Here is an 18,347-nt window from a genome sequence, read left to right on the forward strand (position 1 = left end):
AGCGATTACTCGCTGCGCAGGAGTCACCCAGAGCGTACGCACAACGCCACCGCTCGTGTTACTGAGCGATTACTCGCTGTGCAGGAGTCACCCAGAGCGTACGCACAACACCACTGCTCGTTTTACTGAGCGATTGCTCGCTGCGCATATGCAAATAATTCTGAAATCTCCAATGGCGCATGAGTCACCCAGAGCGTACGCACAAAGGTGCCGCTGCGATCGGGACAGACGTTATCAGGAGGACGGTGGCTTTCCTGGGCAGTGGCTAGAAATAAACGCAAATAAGGTATGTTTATTGGGCGTAATGGGAGCGTAGTGGGCGTGTCACAGATAAACTAGCCCTGCGATAGGGCTGCTGCAAGCCGTGCTCCCAATGTGGCCGCAGCTGGACTATAACGGAGCGCCGTGCTCCCAACGTGGCCGCAGCTGGACTATAACGGAGCGCCGTGCTCCCAACGCGGTCGCAGCTGGACTATAACGGAGCGCCGTGCTCCCAACGCGGCCGTAGCTGGACTATAACGGAGCGCCGTGCTCCCAACGTGGCCGCAGCTGGATTATAACGGAGCGCCGTGCTCCCAACGCGGCCGCAGCTGGACTATAACGGAGCGCCGTGCTCCCAACGCGGCCGCAGTGTACAGTTGTGGTCTTATATGTAACTACTGTAACCTTGCTGTGCTCCTCCGCCGTACACGTGGAATCCTTGTGGTTATATATATATATATATATATATATATATATATATATATATATATATGTATGTATTCTGGGCCTGATTCAGACCCGGTCGCAAGCGCTGAGCGCTCGCAACCGGGTCGATGGTGGCCCAGAGTGCATGCGCACGACGGAGCCGGCTCCATCGTGCGCATGCGCGAGACCCGGATAGCGAGGGGCAAACAATCGCTCCAGGTCTTGTACCAAAGGGGGCGTGCTGTTGATGTTGAGTGACAGCATGCCCCCTTTGGTGGACGGGCTGGGGGAGTGGCTGCCCAAACGGAGGCATTCCCATGTGAACGCCTCCGTTTGGGGGCCGGCCCCACTGACATTACAAGTGATGTCAATGGGAGAGATTTCGGCTCTGTCAGAGCCGAAATCTCTCTGGGGCTTGCGGCAACGAGACCCTACCACAAGGGTCTCGTCGCAAGCCAGATGGTCGTGATGGACCATCTTCCTGGATGCTCACTATAGCTGTGGGTGGTCAGGGCCTCTGTACAGACAATCAGCTCTCACAGACTGGGGGCCTGATTCACAAATGGTCGGATGCGCTGAACGGCACACAGGCGGCTGTGTAAATGCGTCTATCTCTGATGTAAATGCAGAAGTCGCCCCGTTGCTGCATGTGTGGTACCGGCACGGCGACCGTCTGGGATCACCATCTCGCCCATCGCATGTAATGTCTGCTCCTACGGTCAGGGCTGTGGAGCTGAAGCTTTTTCGCTGGTGCCTGGTCACACAAGAGGCCAGAAATCTGCATCCACCGACGCAGACCCTGGCCTCACCCCCACCCCCTCGGAAAACAGAGGTGACAGGCCCCCCATTTCCGGGAACCGCGACCAAGCATGGGTCGTACACAGGCGAAGACCCCTGACAATCAGCGATGTGCGCTTATCCTCACACAGGTGAAGACCCCTAACCATCAGCGATGTGCACTTATCCTCACACAGGTGAAGACCCCTAACCATCAGCGATGTGCACTTATCCTCACACAGGTGAAGACCCCTAACCATCAGCGATGTGCGCTTATCCTCACACAGGTGAAGACCCCTAACTATCAGCGATGTGCGCTTATCCTCACACAGGTGAAGACCCATAACCATCAGCGATGTGCGCTTATCCTCACACAGGTGAAGACCCCTGACCATCAGCGATGTGCGCTTATCCTCACACAGGTGAAGACCCCTAACTATCAGCGATGTGCGCTTATCCTCACACAGGTGAAGACCCCTGACCATCAGCGATGTGCGCTTATCCTCACACAGCTGAAGACCCCTAACTATCAGCGATGTGCGCTTATCCTCACACAGGTGAAGACCCCTAACCATCAGCGATGTGCACTTATCCTCACACAGGAGAAGACCCCTAACCATCAGCGATGTGCGCTTATCCTCACACAGGTGAAGACCCCTGACCATCAGCGATGTGCGCTTATCCTCACACAGGTGAAGACCCCTGACCATCAGCGATGTGCGCTTATCCTCACACAGGTGAAGACCCCTGACCATCAGCGAAGTGCACTTATCCTCACACAGGTGAAGACCCCTAACCATCAGCGATATGCGCTTATCCTCACACAGGTGAAGACCGCTAACCATCAGCGAAATGCGCTTATCCTCACACAGGTGAAGACCCCTGACCATCAGCGATGTGCACTTATCCTCACACAGGTGAAGACCCCTGACCATCAGCGATGTGCGCTTATCCTCACACAGGTGAAGACCCCTGACCATCAGCGAAGTGCACTTATCCTCACACAGGTGAAGACCCCTAACCATCAGCGATATGCGCTTATCCTCACACAGGTGAAGACCCCTAACCATCAGTGATATGCGCTTATCCTCACACAGGTGAAGACCCCTGACTATCAGCGATGTGCACTTATCCTCACACAGGTGAAGACCCCTGACCATCAGCGATGTGCGCTTATCCTCACACAGGTGGACCCCTGACCATCAGCGAAGTGCACTTATCCTCACACAGGTGAAGACCCCTAACCATCAGCGATATGCGCTTATCCTCACACAGGTGAAGACCCCTAACCATCAGCGATATGCGCTTATCCTCACACAGGTGAAGACCCCTGACTATCAGCGATGTGCACTTATCCTCACACAGGTGAAGACCCCTGACCATCAGCGATGTGCGCTTATCCTCACACAGGTGGACCCCTGACCATCAGCGATGTGCACTTATCCTCACACAGGTGAAGACCCCTAACCATCAGTGATATGCACTTATCCTTTGTATAAACGTAAGTCTCTGAATCAGGCTGTGCTTGCAAAATGACAGTTAGGAGCTGATTGGTTGGTACTTTCTCTCTCTCCTCCTTAACTTCCATTAATGTGAATGCCAGACTGATTTCCTGCATATGGCTGTACAATGTTGGTAAATAACCCTCATTAATTCATGGGGAAAATACCTCCATTACTATCCCCCAATTGTTTCAGCATCTCTGTATTCATTATAGGGATGTGCGGGATCGGTCGGATAGGTTAGAATTTTCCCGCCAAAAATCGGGTCTCAGAAAGACGCAAAATTTCATCTTTCATGGACAAAAGTCAACGGAAGATGATGTTTTGCCTCTTTGAGACCCGATTTTTGGAGGGAAAATTTTAACCTACACTACAAGCCTGCACATCCCTAATTTATTAATAAGACCCATTCATCTGACGTGAAACTACCTTCACCCACATTGCTGCGCACACAATTACGCCCACAATACTGCGCACACAATTACGCCCACAATACTGCGCACACAATTACGCCCACAATACTGCACACACAATTACGCCCACAATTACGCCCACAATGCTGCGCACACAATTACGTACACAATGCTGCGCACACAATTACGCCCACAATGCTGCGCACACAATTACGCCCACAATGCTGCGCCCACAATTACGCCCACAATGCTGCGCACACAATTACGTACACAATGCTGCGCACACAATTACGCCCACAATGCTGCGCACACAATTACGCCCACAATGCTGCGCACACAATTACGTACACAATACTGCGCACAGAATTACGCCCACAATACTGCGCACAGAATTACGCCCACAATACTGCGCACACAATTACGCCCACAATTACGCCCACAATGCTGCGCACACAATTACGCCCACAATGCTGCACACACAATTACGTACACAATGCTGCGCACACAATTACGCCCACAATGCTGCGCACACAATTACGCCCACAATGCTGCGCACACAATTACGCCCACAATGCTGCGCACACAATTACGCCCACAATGCTGCGCACACAATTACGCCCACAATGCTGCGCACACAATTACGCCCACAATGCTGCACAGTAATTTTTTTATTTATTTTTTACATATTTTGAGTTAATTTATTAGTGGTGCAAAAAGATCCTAAATAATGTGCATACATCTCAGGTGTATCTGGATAAAACAAGATGGAAGCCGACACTTTGGGCCTTATCCCAGATGGATGCCATTTGCATCTAAGCACAAACATAAAACACTTGGGGCAGCAGGGGAAGCTGGCTCAGGGCATACCCATTCCTAAATTCTCCCATAATGCTGATCCCCTGTACACTGCTGCACGACTTCCCCCATCACACAGGCACCTATGCTGATCCCATGTACACTGCTACACATCCTCCCCCATCACACAGGCACCTATGCTGATCCCATGTACACTGCTACACAGACTCCCCCATCACACAGGCACCTATGCTGATCCCATGTACACTGCTACACATCCTCCCCCCCATCACACAGGCACCAATGCCGATCCCATGTACACTGCTGCACGACTTCCCCCATCACACAGGCACCTATGCTGATCCCATGTACACTGCTACACATCCTCCCCCATCACACAGGCACCTATGCCGATCCCATGTACACTGCTACACAGACTCCCCCATCACACAGGCACCTATGCCGATCCCGTGTACACTGCTACACATCCTCCCCCCTATCACACAGGCACCTACGCTGATCCCATGTACACTGCTACACATCCTCCCAAATCACACAGGCACCTATGCTGATCCCATGTACACAGCTACACATCCTCCCCCCTATCACACAGGCACCTATGCTGATCCCATGTACACTGCTACACATCCTCCCAAATCACACAGGCACCTATGCTGATCCCATGTACACTGCTACACAGACTCCCCCATCACACAGGCACCTATGCTGATCCCATGTACACTACTGCACATCCTCCCCCCATCACACAGGCACCTATGCTGATCCCGTGTACACTGCTACACATCCTCCCCCATCACACAGGCACCTATGCTGATCCCGTGTACACTGCTACACATCCTCCCCCATCACACAGGCACATATGCTGATCCCGTGTACACTGCTACACATCCTCCCCCATCACACAGGCACCTATGCTGATCCCATGTACACTGCTACACAGACTCTCCCATCACACAGGCACCTATGCTGATCCCGTGTACACCGCTACACATCCTCCCCCATCACACAGGCACCTATGCTGATCCCATGTACACTGCTACACATCCTCCCCCCTATCACACAGGCACCTATGCTGATCCCATGTACACTGCTACACATCCTCCCCCCTATCACACAGGCACCTATGCTGATCCCATGTACACTGCTACACATCCTCCCAAATCACACAGGCACCTATGCTGATCCCATGTACACTGCTACACAGACTCCCCCATCACACAGGCACCTATGCTGATCCCATGTACACTACTGCACATCCTCCCCCCATCACACAGGCACCTATGCTGATCCCGTGTACACTGCTACACATCCTCCCCCATCACACAGGCACCTATGCTGATCCCATGTACACTGCTACACAGACTCCCCCATCACACAGGCACCTATGCTGATCCCATGTACACTGCTACACATCCTCCCCCCATCACACAGGCACCTATGCTGATCCCATGTACACTGCTACACATCCTCCCCCCCATCACACAGGCACCTATGCCGATCCCATGTACACTGCTGCACGACTTCCCCCATCACACAGGCACCTATGCTGATCCCATGTACACTGCTGCACGACTTCCCCCATCACACAGGCACCTATGCTGATCCCATGTACACTGCTACACATCCTCCCCCATCACACAGGCACCTATGCTGATCCCATGTACACTGCTACACAGACTCCCCCATCACACAGGCACCTATGCTGATCCCATGTACACTGCTACACATCCTCCCCCCTATCACACAGGCACCTATGCTGATCCCATGTACACTGCTACACATCCTCCCAAATCACACAGGCACCTATGCTGATCCCATGTACACTACTACACATCCTCCCAAATCACACAGGCACCTATGCTGATCCCATGTACACTGCTACACATCCTCCCAAATCACACAGGCACCTATGCTGATCCCATGTACACTGCTACACAAACTCCCCCATCACACAGGCACCTATGCTGATCCCATGTACACTACTGCACATCCTCCCCCCATCACACAGGCACCTATGCTGATCCCGTGTACACTGCTACACATCCTCCCCCATCACACAGGCACCTATGCTGATCCCGTGTACACTGCTACACATCCTCCCCCATCACACAGGCACCTATGCTGATCCCGTGTACACTGCTACACATCCTCCCCCATCACACAGGCACCTATGCTGATCCCATGTACACTGCTACACAGACTCTCCCATCACACAGGCACCTATGCTGATCCCGTGTACACAGCTACACATCCTCCCCCATCACACAGGCACCTATGCTGATCCCATGTACACTGCTACACATCCTCCCCCCTATCACACAGGCACCTATGCTGATCCCATGTACACTGCTACACATCCTCCCCCCTATCACACAGACACCTATGCTGATCCCATGTACACTGCTACACATCCTCCCAAATCACACAGGCACCTATGCTGATCCCATGTACACAGCTACACATCCTCCCCCCTATCACACAGGCACCTATGCTGATCCCATGTACACTGCTACACATCCTCCCAAATCACACAGGCACCTATGCTGATCCCATGTACACTGCTACACAGACTCCCCCATCACACAGGCACCTATGCTGATCCCATGTACACTACTGCACATCCTCCCCCCATCACACAGGCACCTATGCTGATCCCGTGTACACTGCTACACATCCTCCCCCATCACACAGGCACCTATGCTGATCCCGTGTACACTGCTACACATCCTCCCCCATCACACAGGCACCTATGCTGAGCCCGTGTACACTGCTACACATCCTCCCCCATCACACAGGCACCTATGCTGATCCCGTGTACACTGCTACACAGACTCTCCCATCACACAGGCACCTATGCTGATCCCGTGTACACTGCTACACATCCACCCCCATCACACCGGCACCTATGCTGATCCCGTGTACACTGCTACACATCCTCCCCCTTATCACACAGGCACCTATGCTGATCCCATGTACACTGCTACACATCCTCCCCCCATCACACAGGCACCTATGCTGATCCCGTGCACACTGCTACACATCCTCCCCCATCACACAGGCACCTATGCTGATCCCGTGTACACTGCTACACATCCTCCCCCATCACACAGGCACCTATGCTGATCCCATGTACACTGCTACACAGACTCTCCCATCACACAGGCACCTATGCTGATCCCGTGTACACTGCTACACATCCTCCCCCATCACACAGGCACCTATGCTGATCCCGTGTACACTGCTACACATCCTCCCCCATCACACAGGCACCTATGCTGATCCCATGTACACTGCTACACAGACTCTCCCATCACACAGGCACATATGCTGATCCCGTGTACACTGCTACACATCCTCCCCCCTATCACACAGGCACCTATGCTGATCCCGTGTACACTGCTACACATCCTCCCCCCATCACACAGGCACCTATGCTGATCCCGTGTACACTGCTACACATCCTCCCCCATCACACAGGCACCTATGCTGATCCCGTGTACACTGCTACACATCCTCCCCCATCACACAGGCACCTATGCTGATCCCGTGTACACTGCTACACATCCTCCCCCATCACACAGGCACCTATGCTGATCCCATGTACACTGCTACACAGACTCTCCCATCACACAGGCACCTATGCTGATCCCGTGTACACTGCTACACATCCTCCCCCATCACACAGGCACCTATGCTGATCCCGTGTACACTGCTACACATCCTCCCCCCTATCACACAGGCACCTATGCTGATCCCATGTACACTGCTACACATCCTCCCCCCATCACACAGGCACCTATGCTGATCCCGTGTACACTGCTACACATCCTCCCCCATCACACAGGCACCTATCCTGATCCCGTGTACACTGCTACACATCCTCCCCCATCACACAGGCACCTATGCTGATCCCGTGTACACTGCTACACATCCTCCCCCATCACACAGGCACCTATGCTGATCCCGTGTACACTGCTACACAGACTCTCCCATCACACAGGCACCTATGCTGATCCCGTGTACACTGCTACACATCCTCCCCCATCACACAGGCACCTATGCTGATCCCGTGTACACTGCTACACATCCTCCCCCCTATCACACAGTCACCTATGCTGATCCCATGTACACTGCTACACATCCTCCCCCCATCACACAGGCACCTATGCTGATCCCGTGTACACTGCTACACATCCTCCCCCATCACACAGACACCTATGCTGATCCCGTGTACACTGCTACACATCCTCCCCCATCACACAGGCACCTATGCTGATCCCATGTACACTGCTACACAGACTCTCCCATCACACAGGCACCTATGCTGATCCTGTGTACACTGCTACACATCCTCCCCCATCACACAGGCACCTATGCTGATCCCGTGTACACTGCTACACATCCTCCCCCCATCACACAGGCACCTATGCTGATCCCATGTACACTGCTACACATCCTCCCAAATCACACAGGCACCTATGCTGATCCCATGTACACAGCTACACATCCTCCCCCCTATCACACAGGCACCTATGCGGATCCGATGTACACTGCTACACATCCTCCCCCCTATCACACAGGCACCTATGCTGATCCCATGTACACTGCTGCACATCCTCCCCCATCACACAGGCACCTATGCTGATCCCATGTACACTGCTACACATCCTCCGAAATCACACAGGCACCTATGCTGATCCCATGTACACTGCTGCACAGCCTTCCCCCCATCACACAGGCACCTATGCCGATCCCATGTACACTGCTACACAGACTCCCCCATCACACAGGCACCTATGCCGATCCCGTGTACACTGCTACACATCCTCCCCCCTATCACACAGGCACCTATGCTGATCCCATGTACACTGCTACACATCCTCCCAAATCACACAGGCACCTATGCTGATCCCATGTACACAGCTACACATCCTCCCCCCTATCACACAGGCACCTATGCTGATCCCATGTACACTGCTACACATCCTCCCAAATCACACAGGCACCTATGCTGATCCCATGTACACTGCTACACAGACTCCCCCATCACACAGGCACCTATGCTGATCCCATGTACACTACTGCACATCCTCCCCCCATCACACAGGCACCTATGCTGATCCCGTGTACACTGCTACACATCCTCCCCCATCACACAGGCACCTATGCTGATCCCGTGTACACTGCTACACATCCTCCCCCATCACACAGGCACCTATGCTGATCCCATGTACACTGCTACACAGACTCTCCCATCACACAGGCACCTATGCTGATCCCGTGTACACCGCTACACATCCTCCCCCATCACACAGGCACCTATGCTGATCCCATGTACACTGCTACACATCCTCCCCCCTATCACACAGGCACCTATGCTGATCCCATGTACACTGCTACACATCCTCCCCCCTATCACACAGGCACCTATGCTGATCCCATGTACACTGCTACACATCCTCCCAAATCACACAGGCACCTATGCTGATCCCATGTACACAGCTACACATCCTCCCCCCTATCACACAGGCACCTATGCTGATCCCATGTACACTGCTACACAGACTCCCCCATCACACAGGCACCTATGCTGATCCCATGTACACTACTGCACATCCTCCCCCCATCACACAGGCACCTATGCTGATCCCGTGTACACTGCTACACATCCTCCCCCATCACACAGGCACCTATGCTGATCCCATGTACACTGCTACACAGACTCCCCCATCACACAGGCACCTATGCTGATCCCATGTACACTGCTACACATCCTCCCCCCATCACACAGGCACCTATGCTGATCCCATGTACACTGCTACACATCCTCCCCCCCATCACACAGGCACCTATGCCGATCCCATGTACACTGCTGCACGACTTCCCCCATCACACAGGCACCTATGCTGATCCCATGTACACTGCTGCACGACTTCCCCCATCACACAGGCACCTATGCTGATCCCATGTACACTGCTACACATCCTCCCCCATCACACAGGCACCTATGCTGATCCCATGTACACTGCTACACAGACTCCCCCATCACACAGGCACCTATGCTGATCCCATGTACACTGCTACACATCCTCCCCCCTATCACACAGGCACCTATGCTGATCCCATGTACACTGCTACACATCCTCCCAAATCACACAGGCACCTATGCTGATCCCATGTACACAGCTACACATCCTCCCCCCTATCACACAGGCACCTATGCTGATCCCATGTACACTGCTACACATCCTCCCAAATCACACAGGCACCTATGCTGATCCCATGTACACTGCTACACAGACTCCCCCATCACACAGGCACCTATGCTGATCCCATGTACACTACTGCACATCCTCCCCCCATCACACAGGCACCTATGCTGATCCCGTGTACACTGCTACACATCCTCCCCCATCACACAGGCACCTATGCTGATCCCGTGTACACTGCTACACATCCTCCCCCATCACACAGGCACCTATGCTGATCCCGTGTACACTGCTACACATCCTCCCCCATCACACAGGCACCTATGCTGATCCCATGTACACTGCTACACAGACTCTCCCATCACACAGGCACCTATGCTGATCCCGTGTACACAGCTACACATCCTCCCCCTTCACACAGGCACCTATGCTGATCCCATGTACACTGCTACACATCCTCCCCCCTATCACACAGGCACCTATGCTGATCCCATGTACACTGCTACACATCCTCCCCCCTATCACACAGGCACCTATGCTGATCCCATGTACACTGCTACACATCCTCCCAAATCACACAGGCACCTATGCTGATCCCATGTACACAGCTACACATCCTCCCCCCTATCACACAGGCACCTATGCTGATCCCATGTACACTGCTACACATCCTCCCAAATCACACAGGCACCTATGCTGATCCCATGTACACTGCTACACAGACTCCCCCATCACACAGGCACCTATGCTGATCCCATGTACACTACTGCACATCCTCCCCCCATCACACAGGCACCTATGCTGATCCCGTGTACACTGCTACACATCCTCCCCCATCACACAGGCACCTATGCTGATCCCGTGTACACTGCTACACATCCTCCCCCATCACACAGGCACCTATGCTGATCCCGTGTACACTGCTACACATCCTCCCCCATCACACAGGCACCTATGCTGATCCCGTGTACACTGCTACACAGACTCTCCCATCACACAGGCACCTATGCTGATCCCGTGTACACTGCTACACATCCACCCCCATCACACAGGCACCTATGCTGATCCCGTGTACACTGCTACACATCCTCCCCCCTATCACACAGGCACCTATGCTGATCCCATGTACACTGCTACACATCCTCCCCCCATCACACAGGCACCTATGCTGATCCCGTGTACACTGCTACACATCCTCCCCCATCACACAGGCACCTATGCTGATCCCGTGTACACTGCTACACATCCTCCCCCATCACACAGGCACCTATGCTGATCCCGTGTACACTGCTACACAGACTCTCCCATCACACAGGCACCTATGCTGATCCCGTGTACACTGCTACACATCCTCCCCCATCACACAGGCACCTATGCTGATCCCGTGTACACTGCTACACATCCTCCCCCATCACACAGGCACCTATGCTGATCCCATGTACACTGCTACACAGACTCTCCCATCACACAGGCACCTATGCTGATCCCGTGTACACTGCTACACATCCTCCCCCCTATCACACAGGCACCTATGCTGATCCCGTGTACACTGCTACACATCATCCCCCCATCACACAGGCACCTATGCTGATCCCGTGTACACTGCTACACATCCTCCCCCATCACACAGGCACCTATGCTGATCCCGTGTACACTGCTACACATCCTCCCCCATCACACAGGCACCTATGCTGATCCCGTGTACACTGCTACACATCCTCCCCCATCACACAGGCACCTATGCTGATCCCATGTACACTGCTACACAGACTCTCCCATCACACAGGCACCTATGCTGATCCCGTGTACACTGCTACACATCCTCCCCCATCACACAGGCACCTATGCTGATCCCGTGTACACTGCTACACATCCTCCCCCCTATCACACAGGCACCTATGCTGATCCCATGTACACTGCTACACATCCTCCCCCCATCACACAGGCACCTATGCTGATCCCGTGTACACTGCTACACATCCTCCCCCATCACACAGGCACCTATGCTGATCCCGTGTACACTGCTACACATCCTCCCCCATCACACAGGCACCTATGCTGATCCCGTGTACACTGCTACACATCCTCCCCCATCACACAGGCACCTATGCTGATCCCATGTACACTGCTACACAGACTCTCCCATCACACAGGCACCTATGCTGATCCCGTGTACACTGCTACACATCCTCCCCCATCACACAGGCACCTATGCTGATCCCGTGTACACTGCTACACATCCTCCCCCCTATCACACAGGCACCTATGCCGATCCCATGTACACTGCTACACATCCTCCCCCCCATCACACAGGCACCTATGCCGATCCCATGTACACTGCTGCACATCCTCCCCCATCACACAGGCACCTATGCCGATCCCATGTACACTGCTACACATCCTCCCCCATCACACAGGCACCTATGCTGATCCCATGTACACTGCTACACATCCTCCCCCCTATCACACATGCACCTATGCTGATCCCGTGTACACTGCTACACATCCTCCCCCATCACACAGGCACCTATGCCGATCCCGTGTACACTGCTACACATCCTCCCCCATCACACAGGCACCTATGCCGATCCCGTGTACACTGCTACACATCCTCCCCCATCACACAGGCACCTATGCTGATCCGATGTACACTGCTACACAGCCTCCCCCATCACACAGGCACCTATGCTGATCCCGTGTACACTGCTACACATCCTCCCCATCACACAGGCACCTATGCCGATCCCATGTACACTGCTACACATCCTCCCCCATCACACAGGCACCTATGCTGATCCCATGTACACTGCTACACAGCCTCCCCCCTATCACACAGGCACCTATGCTGACCCCATGTACACTGCTACACAGCCTCCCCCCTATCACACAGGCACCTATGCTGATCCCATGTACACTGCTACACATCCTCCCCCCTATCACACAGGCACCTATGCTGACCCCATGTACACTGCTACACAGCCTCCCCCCCATCACACAGGCACCTATGCCGATCCCATGTACACTGCTGCACATCCTCCCCCATCACACAGGCACCTATGCTGATCCCATGTACACTGCTACACATCCTCCCCCCTATCACACATGCACCTATGCTGATCCCGTGTACACTGCTACACATCCTCCCCCATCACACAGGCACCTATGCTGATCCCATGTACACTGCTACACATCCTCCCCCCTATCACACATGCACCTATGCTGATCCCGTGTACACTGCTACACATCCTCCCCCATCACACAGGCACCTATGCCGATCCCGTGTACACTGCTACACATCCTCCCCCATCACACAGGCACCTATGCCGATCCCGTGTACACTGCTGTACGACCTCCCCCATCACACAGGAACCTATGCTGATCCCATGTACACTGCTGCACATCCTCCCCCATCACACAGGCACCTATGCTGGCCCCATGTACACTGCTACACAGCCTCCCCCCTATCACACAGGCACCTATGCCGATCCCATGTACACTGCTACACAGCCTCCCCCCTATCACACAGGCACCTATGCCGATCCCATGTACACTGCTACACATCCTCCCCCCTATCACACAGGCACCTATGCTGACCCCATGTACACTGCTACACAGCCTCCCCCCCATCACACAGGCACCTATGCCGATCCCATGTACACTGCTGCACATCCTCCCCCATCACACAGGCACCTATGCTGATCCCATGTACACTGCTACACATCCTCCCCCATCACACAGGCACCTATGCTGATCCCATGTACACTGCTACACATCCTCCCCCCTATCACACAGGCACCTATGCTGATCCCGTGTACACTGCTACACATCCTCCCCCATCACACAGGCACCTATGCCGATCCCGTGTACACTGCTACACATCCTCCCCCATCACACAGGCACCTATGCCGATCCCGTGTACACTGCTGCACGACCTCCCCCATCACACAGGAACCTATGCTGATCCCATGTACACTGCTGCACATCCTCCCCCATCACACAGGCACCTATGCTGGTCCCATGTACACTGCTACACAGCCTCCCCCCCATCACACAGGCACCTATGCTGATCCCATGTACACTGCTACACAGCCTCCCCCCCATCACACAGGCACCTATGCTGATCCCATGTACACTGCTACACATCCTCCCCCATCACACAGGCACCTATGCTGATCCCATGTACACTGCAGCACATCCTCCCCCCTATCACACAGGCACCTATGCTGATCCCATGTACACTGCTACACATCCTCCCCCATCACACAGGCACCTATGCTGATCCCATGTACACTGCTGCACGACCTCCCCCATCACACAGGCACCTATGCTGATCCCATGTACACTGCTACACATCCTCCCCCCATCACACAGGCACCTATGCTGATCCCGTGAACACTGCTGCACGACCTCCCCCCATCACACAGGCACCTATGCTGATCCCGTGTACACTGCTGCACGACTTCCCCCATCACACAGGCACCTATGCCGATCCCATGTACACTGCTACACATCCTCCCCCCATCACACAGGCACCTATGCTGATCCCGTGAACACTGCTGCACGACCTCCCCCCATCACACAGGCACCTATGCTGATCCCGTGTACACTGCTGCACGACTTCCCCCATCACACAGGCACCTATGCTGATCCCATGTATACTGCTGCACGACTTCCCCCATCACACAGGTGCCTATGCTGATCCCGTGTACACTGCTGCACGACTTCCCCCATCACACAGGCACCTATGCTGATCCCATGTATACTGCTGCACGACTTCCCCCATCACACAGGTGCCTATGCTGATCCCGTGTACACTGCTGCACGACCTCCCCCCATCACACAGGCACCTATGCTGATCCCATGTACACTGCTGCACGACTTCCCCCATCACACAGGCGCCTATGCTGATCCCGTGTACACTGCTGCACGACCTCCCCCATCACACAGGCACCTATGCTGATCCCATGTACACTGCTACACATCCTCCCCCATCACACAGGCACCTATGAATGACGGGTATTACTCAACAAGTGACAATATTTTTTACCAACAGTGATGTGCCGTCCCTTGTAGCTGGTCCATAGGACGCAATGGTGCAAGACGGTATGTAGCCACCTTATCACTTCATCTCTTCTGTCTGTGTCTGTCTGGTGTTCCAAATGATCCGGGAGCACAGAAACCAGAGGCACATCCCCAAATTCCAAGACCACTAGAGAGAGAGGAAGGGTTACAGTTTCCACATGATACAAGAAAAGTTACAGAAAAGCGGTCACCTGTAATGTTTCGGTATACGGCCAGAGCCTAGTTTTATTATTGATGATGTGTGTTGCCATGTGGATGAAGCTGTTGCCTTGTGTGGGAAAAGCTGCAATTCCTAGTAATGCCTGAATGCAGAGAGCATTAGGGTACAGGAGCAGCAGGATAAACTATGGTACGAACTGGGTGACGCTAAATACACCCGGTTAGAGAGTTTCTATACAACACAATCAGATATTTGTAAAACCCTGAGATGAAATGTCCATGAAAGACGGGAGATGCTCTAAGGCCTCATCCACCTTCTGCTGATAGATCTGTGTGAGCAACTTCAGATATAGTGATCATTAAAAATATCCTTTAAAGATTAATCTACAATCAGCCAACCTGAGTCTTCCTCAACTGTTAACAGAGGGATGTCATCATCTAGGTAGGGAATAGTGCCGGGGACTGGCCTGCAGCAGGGGTTATGGCCCACCAGCAGCTGTTCATGGATGTCCACACGGTTTCTCTTCAGACACTTCTCACTGCAACTAAACACAGAGAAAGGCAATGAGAAGCACAAACACGTAGGTACTATCCTCAGGGGTGTGTGCAGGGTGAGAGATATCCCAGAAACCCACACTCCCACCCACAGCAGGGACAGACTTAGTGTTACCAGTGTACCTACCATCCATCATCGATCCACCTTATATCCATCCATAAAACCTCATATCCATCCATCCATTGAACATCCTATCCATCCATCCAACATCCTATAAATCCATCCGTTATTCCATCCATCCTCATATCCATCCAGCCTTTATTCCACCTCATAACCATCCAACCTCATGTCCATCCATCCAACCTCATATCCATCCATTTATTCCACCTCATATCCATCCATCCAACCTCATATCCATCCATCCATCCATCATTCCACCTCATATCCATCCATCCATCCTCATATCCATCCAACCTCATATCCATCCATCATTCCACCTCATATCCATCCATCCATCATTCATCTCATATCCATCCATCCATCCTCATATCCATCCAACCTCATATCCATCCATCCATCATTCCACCTCATATCCATCCATTTTTAATCTATAATTAAATCTCTCAATTATCTATCCCTGGGAATGGGGTAAGCAATACAGGGGGACGGGGCAGAGAGGGGGTGTGACTGGGACGGGAGAGGGTGCAGAATGAGCTGACCAGACGTATGCCGGGTACCTTTACTTGTATGATAAATAAGGACGGGTCTATCTATCATACATACGCTAGCTTGTAGTGGGACTCTTACCTGCATTTATATTTTCTGATATACCAGTGACACAGATCTCTCCGATAGTCCCTTCTTAATGAATAATTCCATCCAAAATTGCAAATTCAGTTTCAACTGTAATATACTGTAGTAAGTTTTGGGCTATCCATAATGTTACTTACTATGTGGCATTGGCTAGTTTGGTCTGGGCAGATCCGTAACTAGACTTTTTGGTGCCCTGTGCCAGAGAAAGCATTGTCACCCCCCTCCCTTATTTTGCAAATAGGGACATACTATAGTGCACCTGATAAAGGGCCATGGCCTCATGGGGAAGGGCCAGGGAAGAGATACGGAGGCCAGGAGATGCCGGGGATAAATAGGGACATAATATAGTGCACCTGAGAGAGGGCCATGGCCTCATGGGGAAGGGCCAGGGAAGAGATACGGAGGCCAGGAGATGCTGGGGATAAATAGGGACATAATATAGTGCACCTGAGAGAGGGCCATGGCCTCATGGGGAAGGGTCAGGGAAGAGATAGGGGAGGTCAGGAGATGCTGGGGATAAATAGGGACATAATATAGTGCACCTGAGAGAGGGCCATGGCCTCATGGGGAAGGGTCAGGGATAAGATACGGAGGCCAGGAGATGCTGGGGATAAATAGGGACATAGCATAGTGCACCTGAGAGAGTGCCATGGTCTCATGGGGAAGGGCCAGGGAAGAGATAGGGGAGGCCAGAAAATGCTGGGGATAAATAAGGACATAATGTAGTGCACCTGAGAGAGGGCCATGGCCTCATGGGGAAGGGCCAGGGAAGAGATAGGGGAGGCCAGGAGATGCTGGGGATAAATAGGGACATAATATAGTGCACCTGAGAGAGGGCCATGGCCTCATGGGGAAGGGACAGGGAAGAGATACGGAGGCCAGGAGATGCCGGGGATAAATAGGGACATAATATAGTGCACCTGAGAGAGGGCCATGGCCTCATGGGGAAGGTTCAGGGAATTGATAGGGGAGGCCAGGAGATCCTGGGGATAAATAGGGACATAGTATAGTGCACCTGAGAGAGGGCCATGGCCTCATGGGGAAGGGCCAGGGAAGAGATAGGGGAGGCCGGGAGATGCTGGGGATAAATAGGGACATAATATAGTGAACCTGAGAGAGGGCCATGGCCTCATGGGGAAGGGCCAGGGAAGAGATAGGAAAGGCCAGGAGATGCCGGGGATAAATAGGGACATAATATAGTGCACCTGAGAGAGGGCCATGGCCTCATGGGGAAGGGCCAGGGAAGAGATAGGGGAGGCCAGGAGATGCTGGGGATAAATAGGGACATAATATAGTGCACCTGAGAGAGAGCCATGGCCTCATGGGGAAGGGCCAGGGAAGAGATAGGGGAGGCCAGGAGATGCTGGGGATAAATAGGGACATAATATAGTGC

General features: G+C 53.2%; 1 protein-coding gene across 1 annotated transcript in view; it reads right to left on the bottom strand.

Moving 5' to 3' along the window:
- Positions 1 to 18,347, bottom strand: part of DISP3 (dispatched RND transporter family member 3) — a 363,985-nt gene that overhangs the window by 127,085 nt on the left and 218,553 nt on the right. The window contains exons 8-9 of the mRNA XM_088457578.1: positions 16,045 to 16,190; positions 15,452 to 15,613 (exon numbers count right to left, since the gene is read on the bottom strand). Coding sequence (XP_088313704.1) covers positions 15,452 to 15,613; positions 16,045 to 16,190 — 308 coding nt within the window. The remainder of the gene's footprint in view (positions 1 to 15,451; positions 15,614 to 16,044; positions 16,191 to 18,347) is intronic.

This window comes from Taudactylus pleione, unplaced genomic scaffold (assembly GCF_031769625.1).
Source record: "Taudactylus pleione unplaced genomic scaffold, aTauple2 ptg000770l, whole genome shotgun sequence".
NCBI lineage: Eukaryota > Metazoa > Chordata > Amphibia > Anura > Myobatrachidae > Taudactylus > Taudactylus pleione.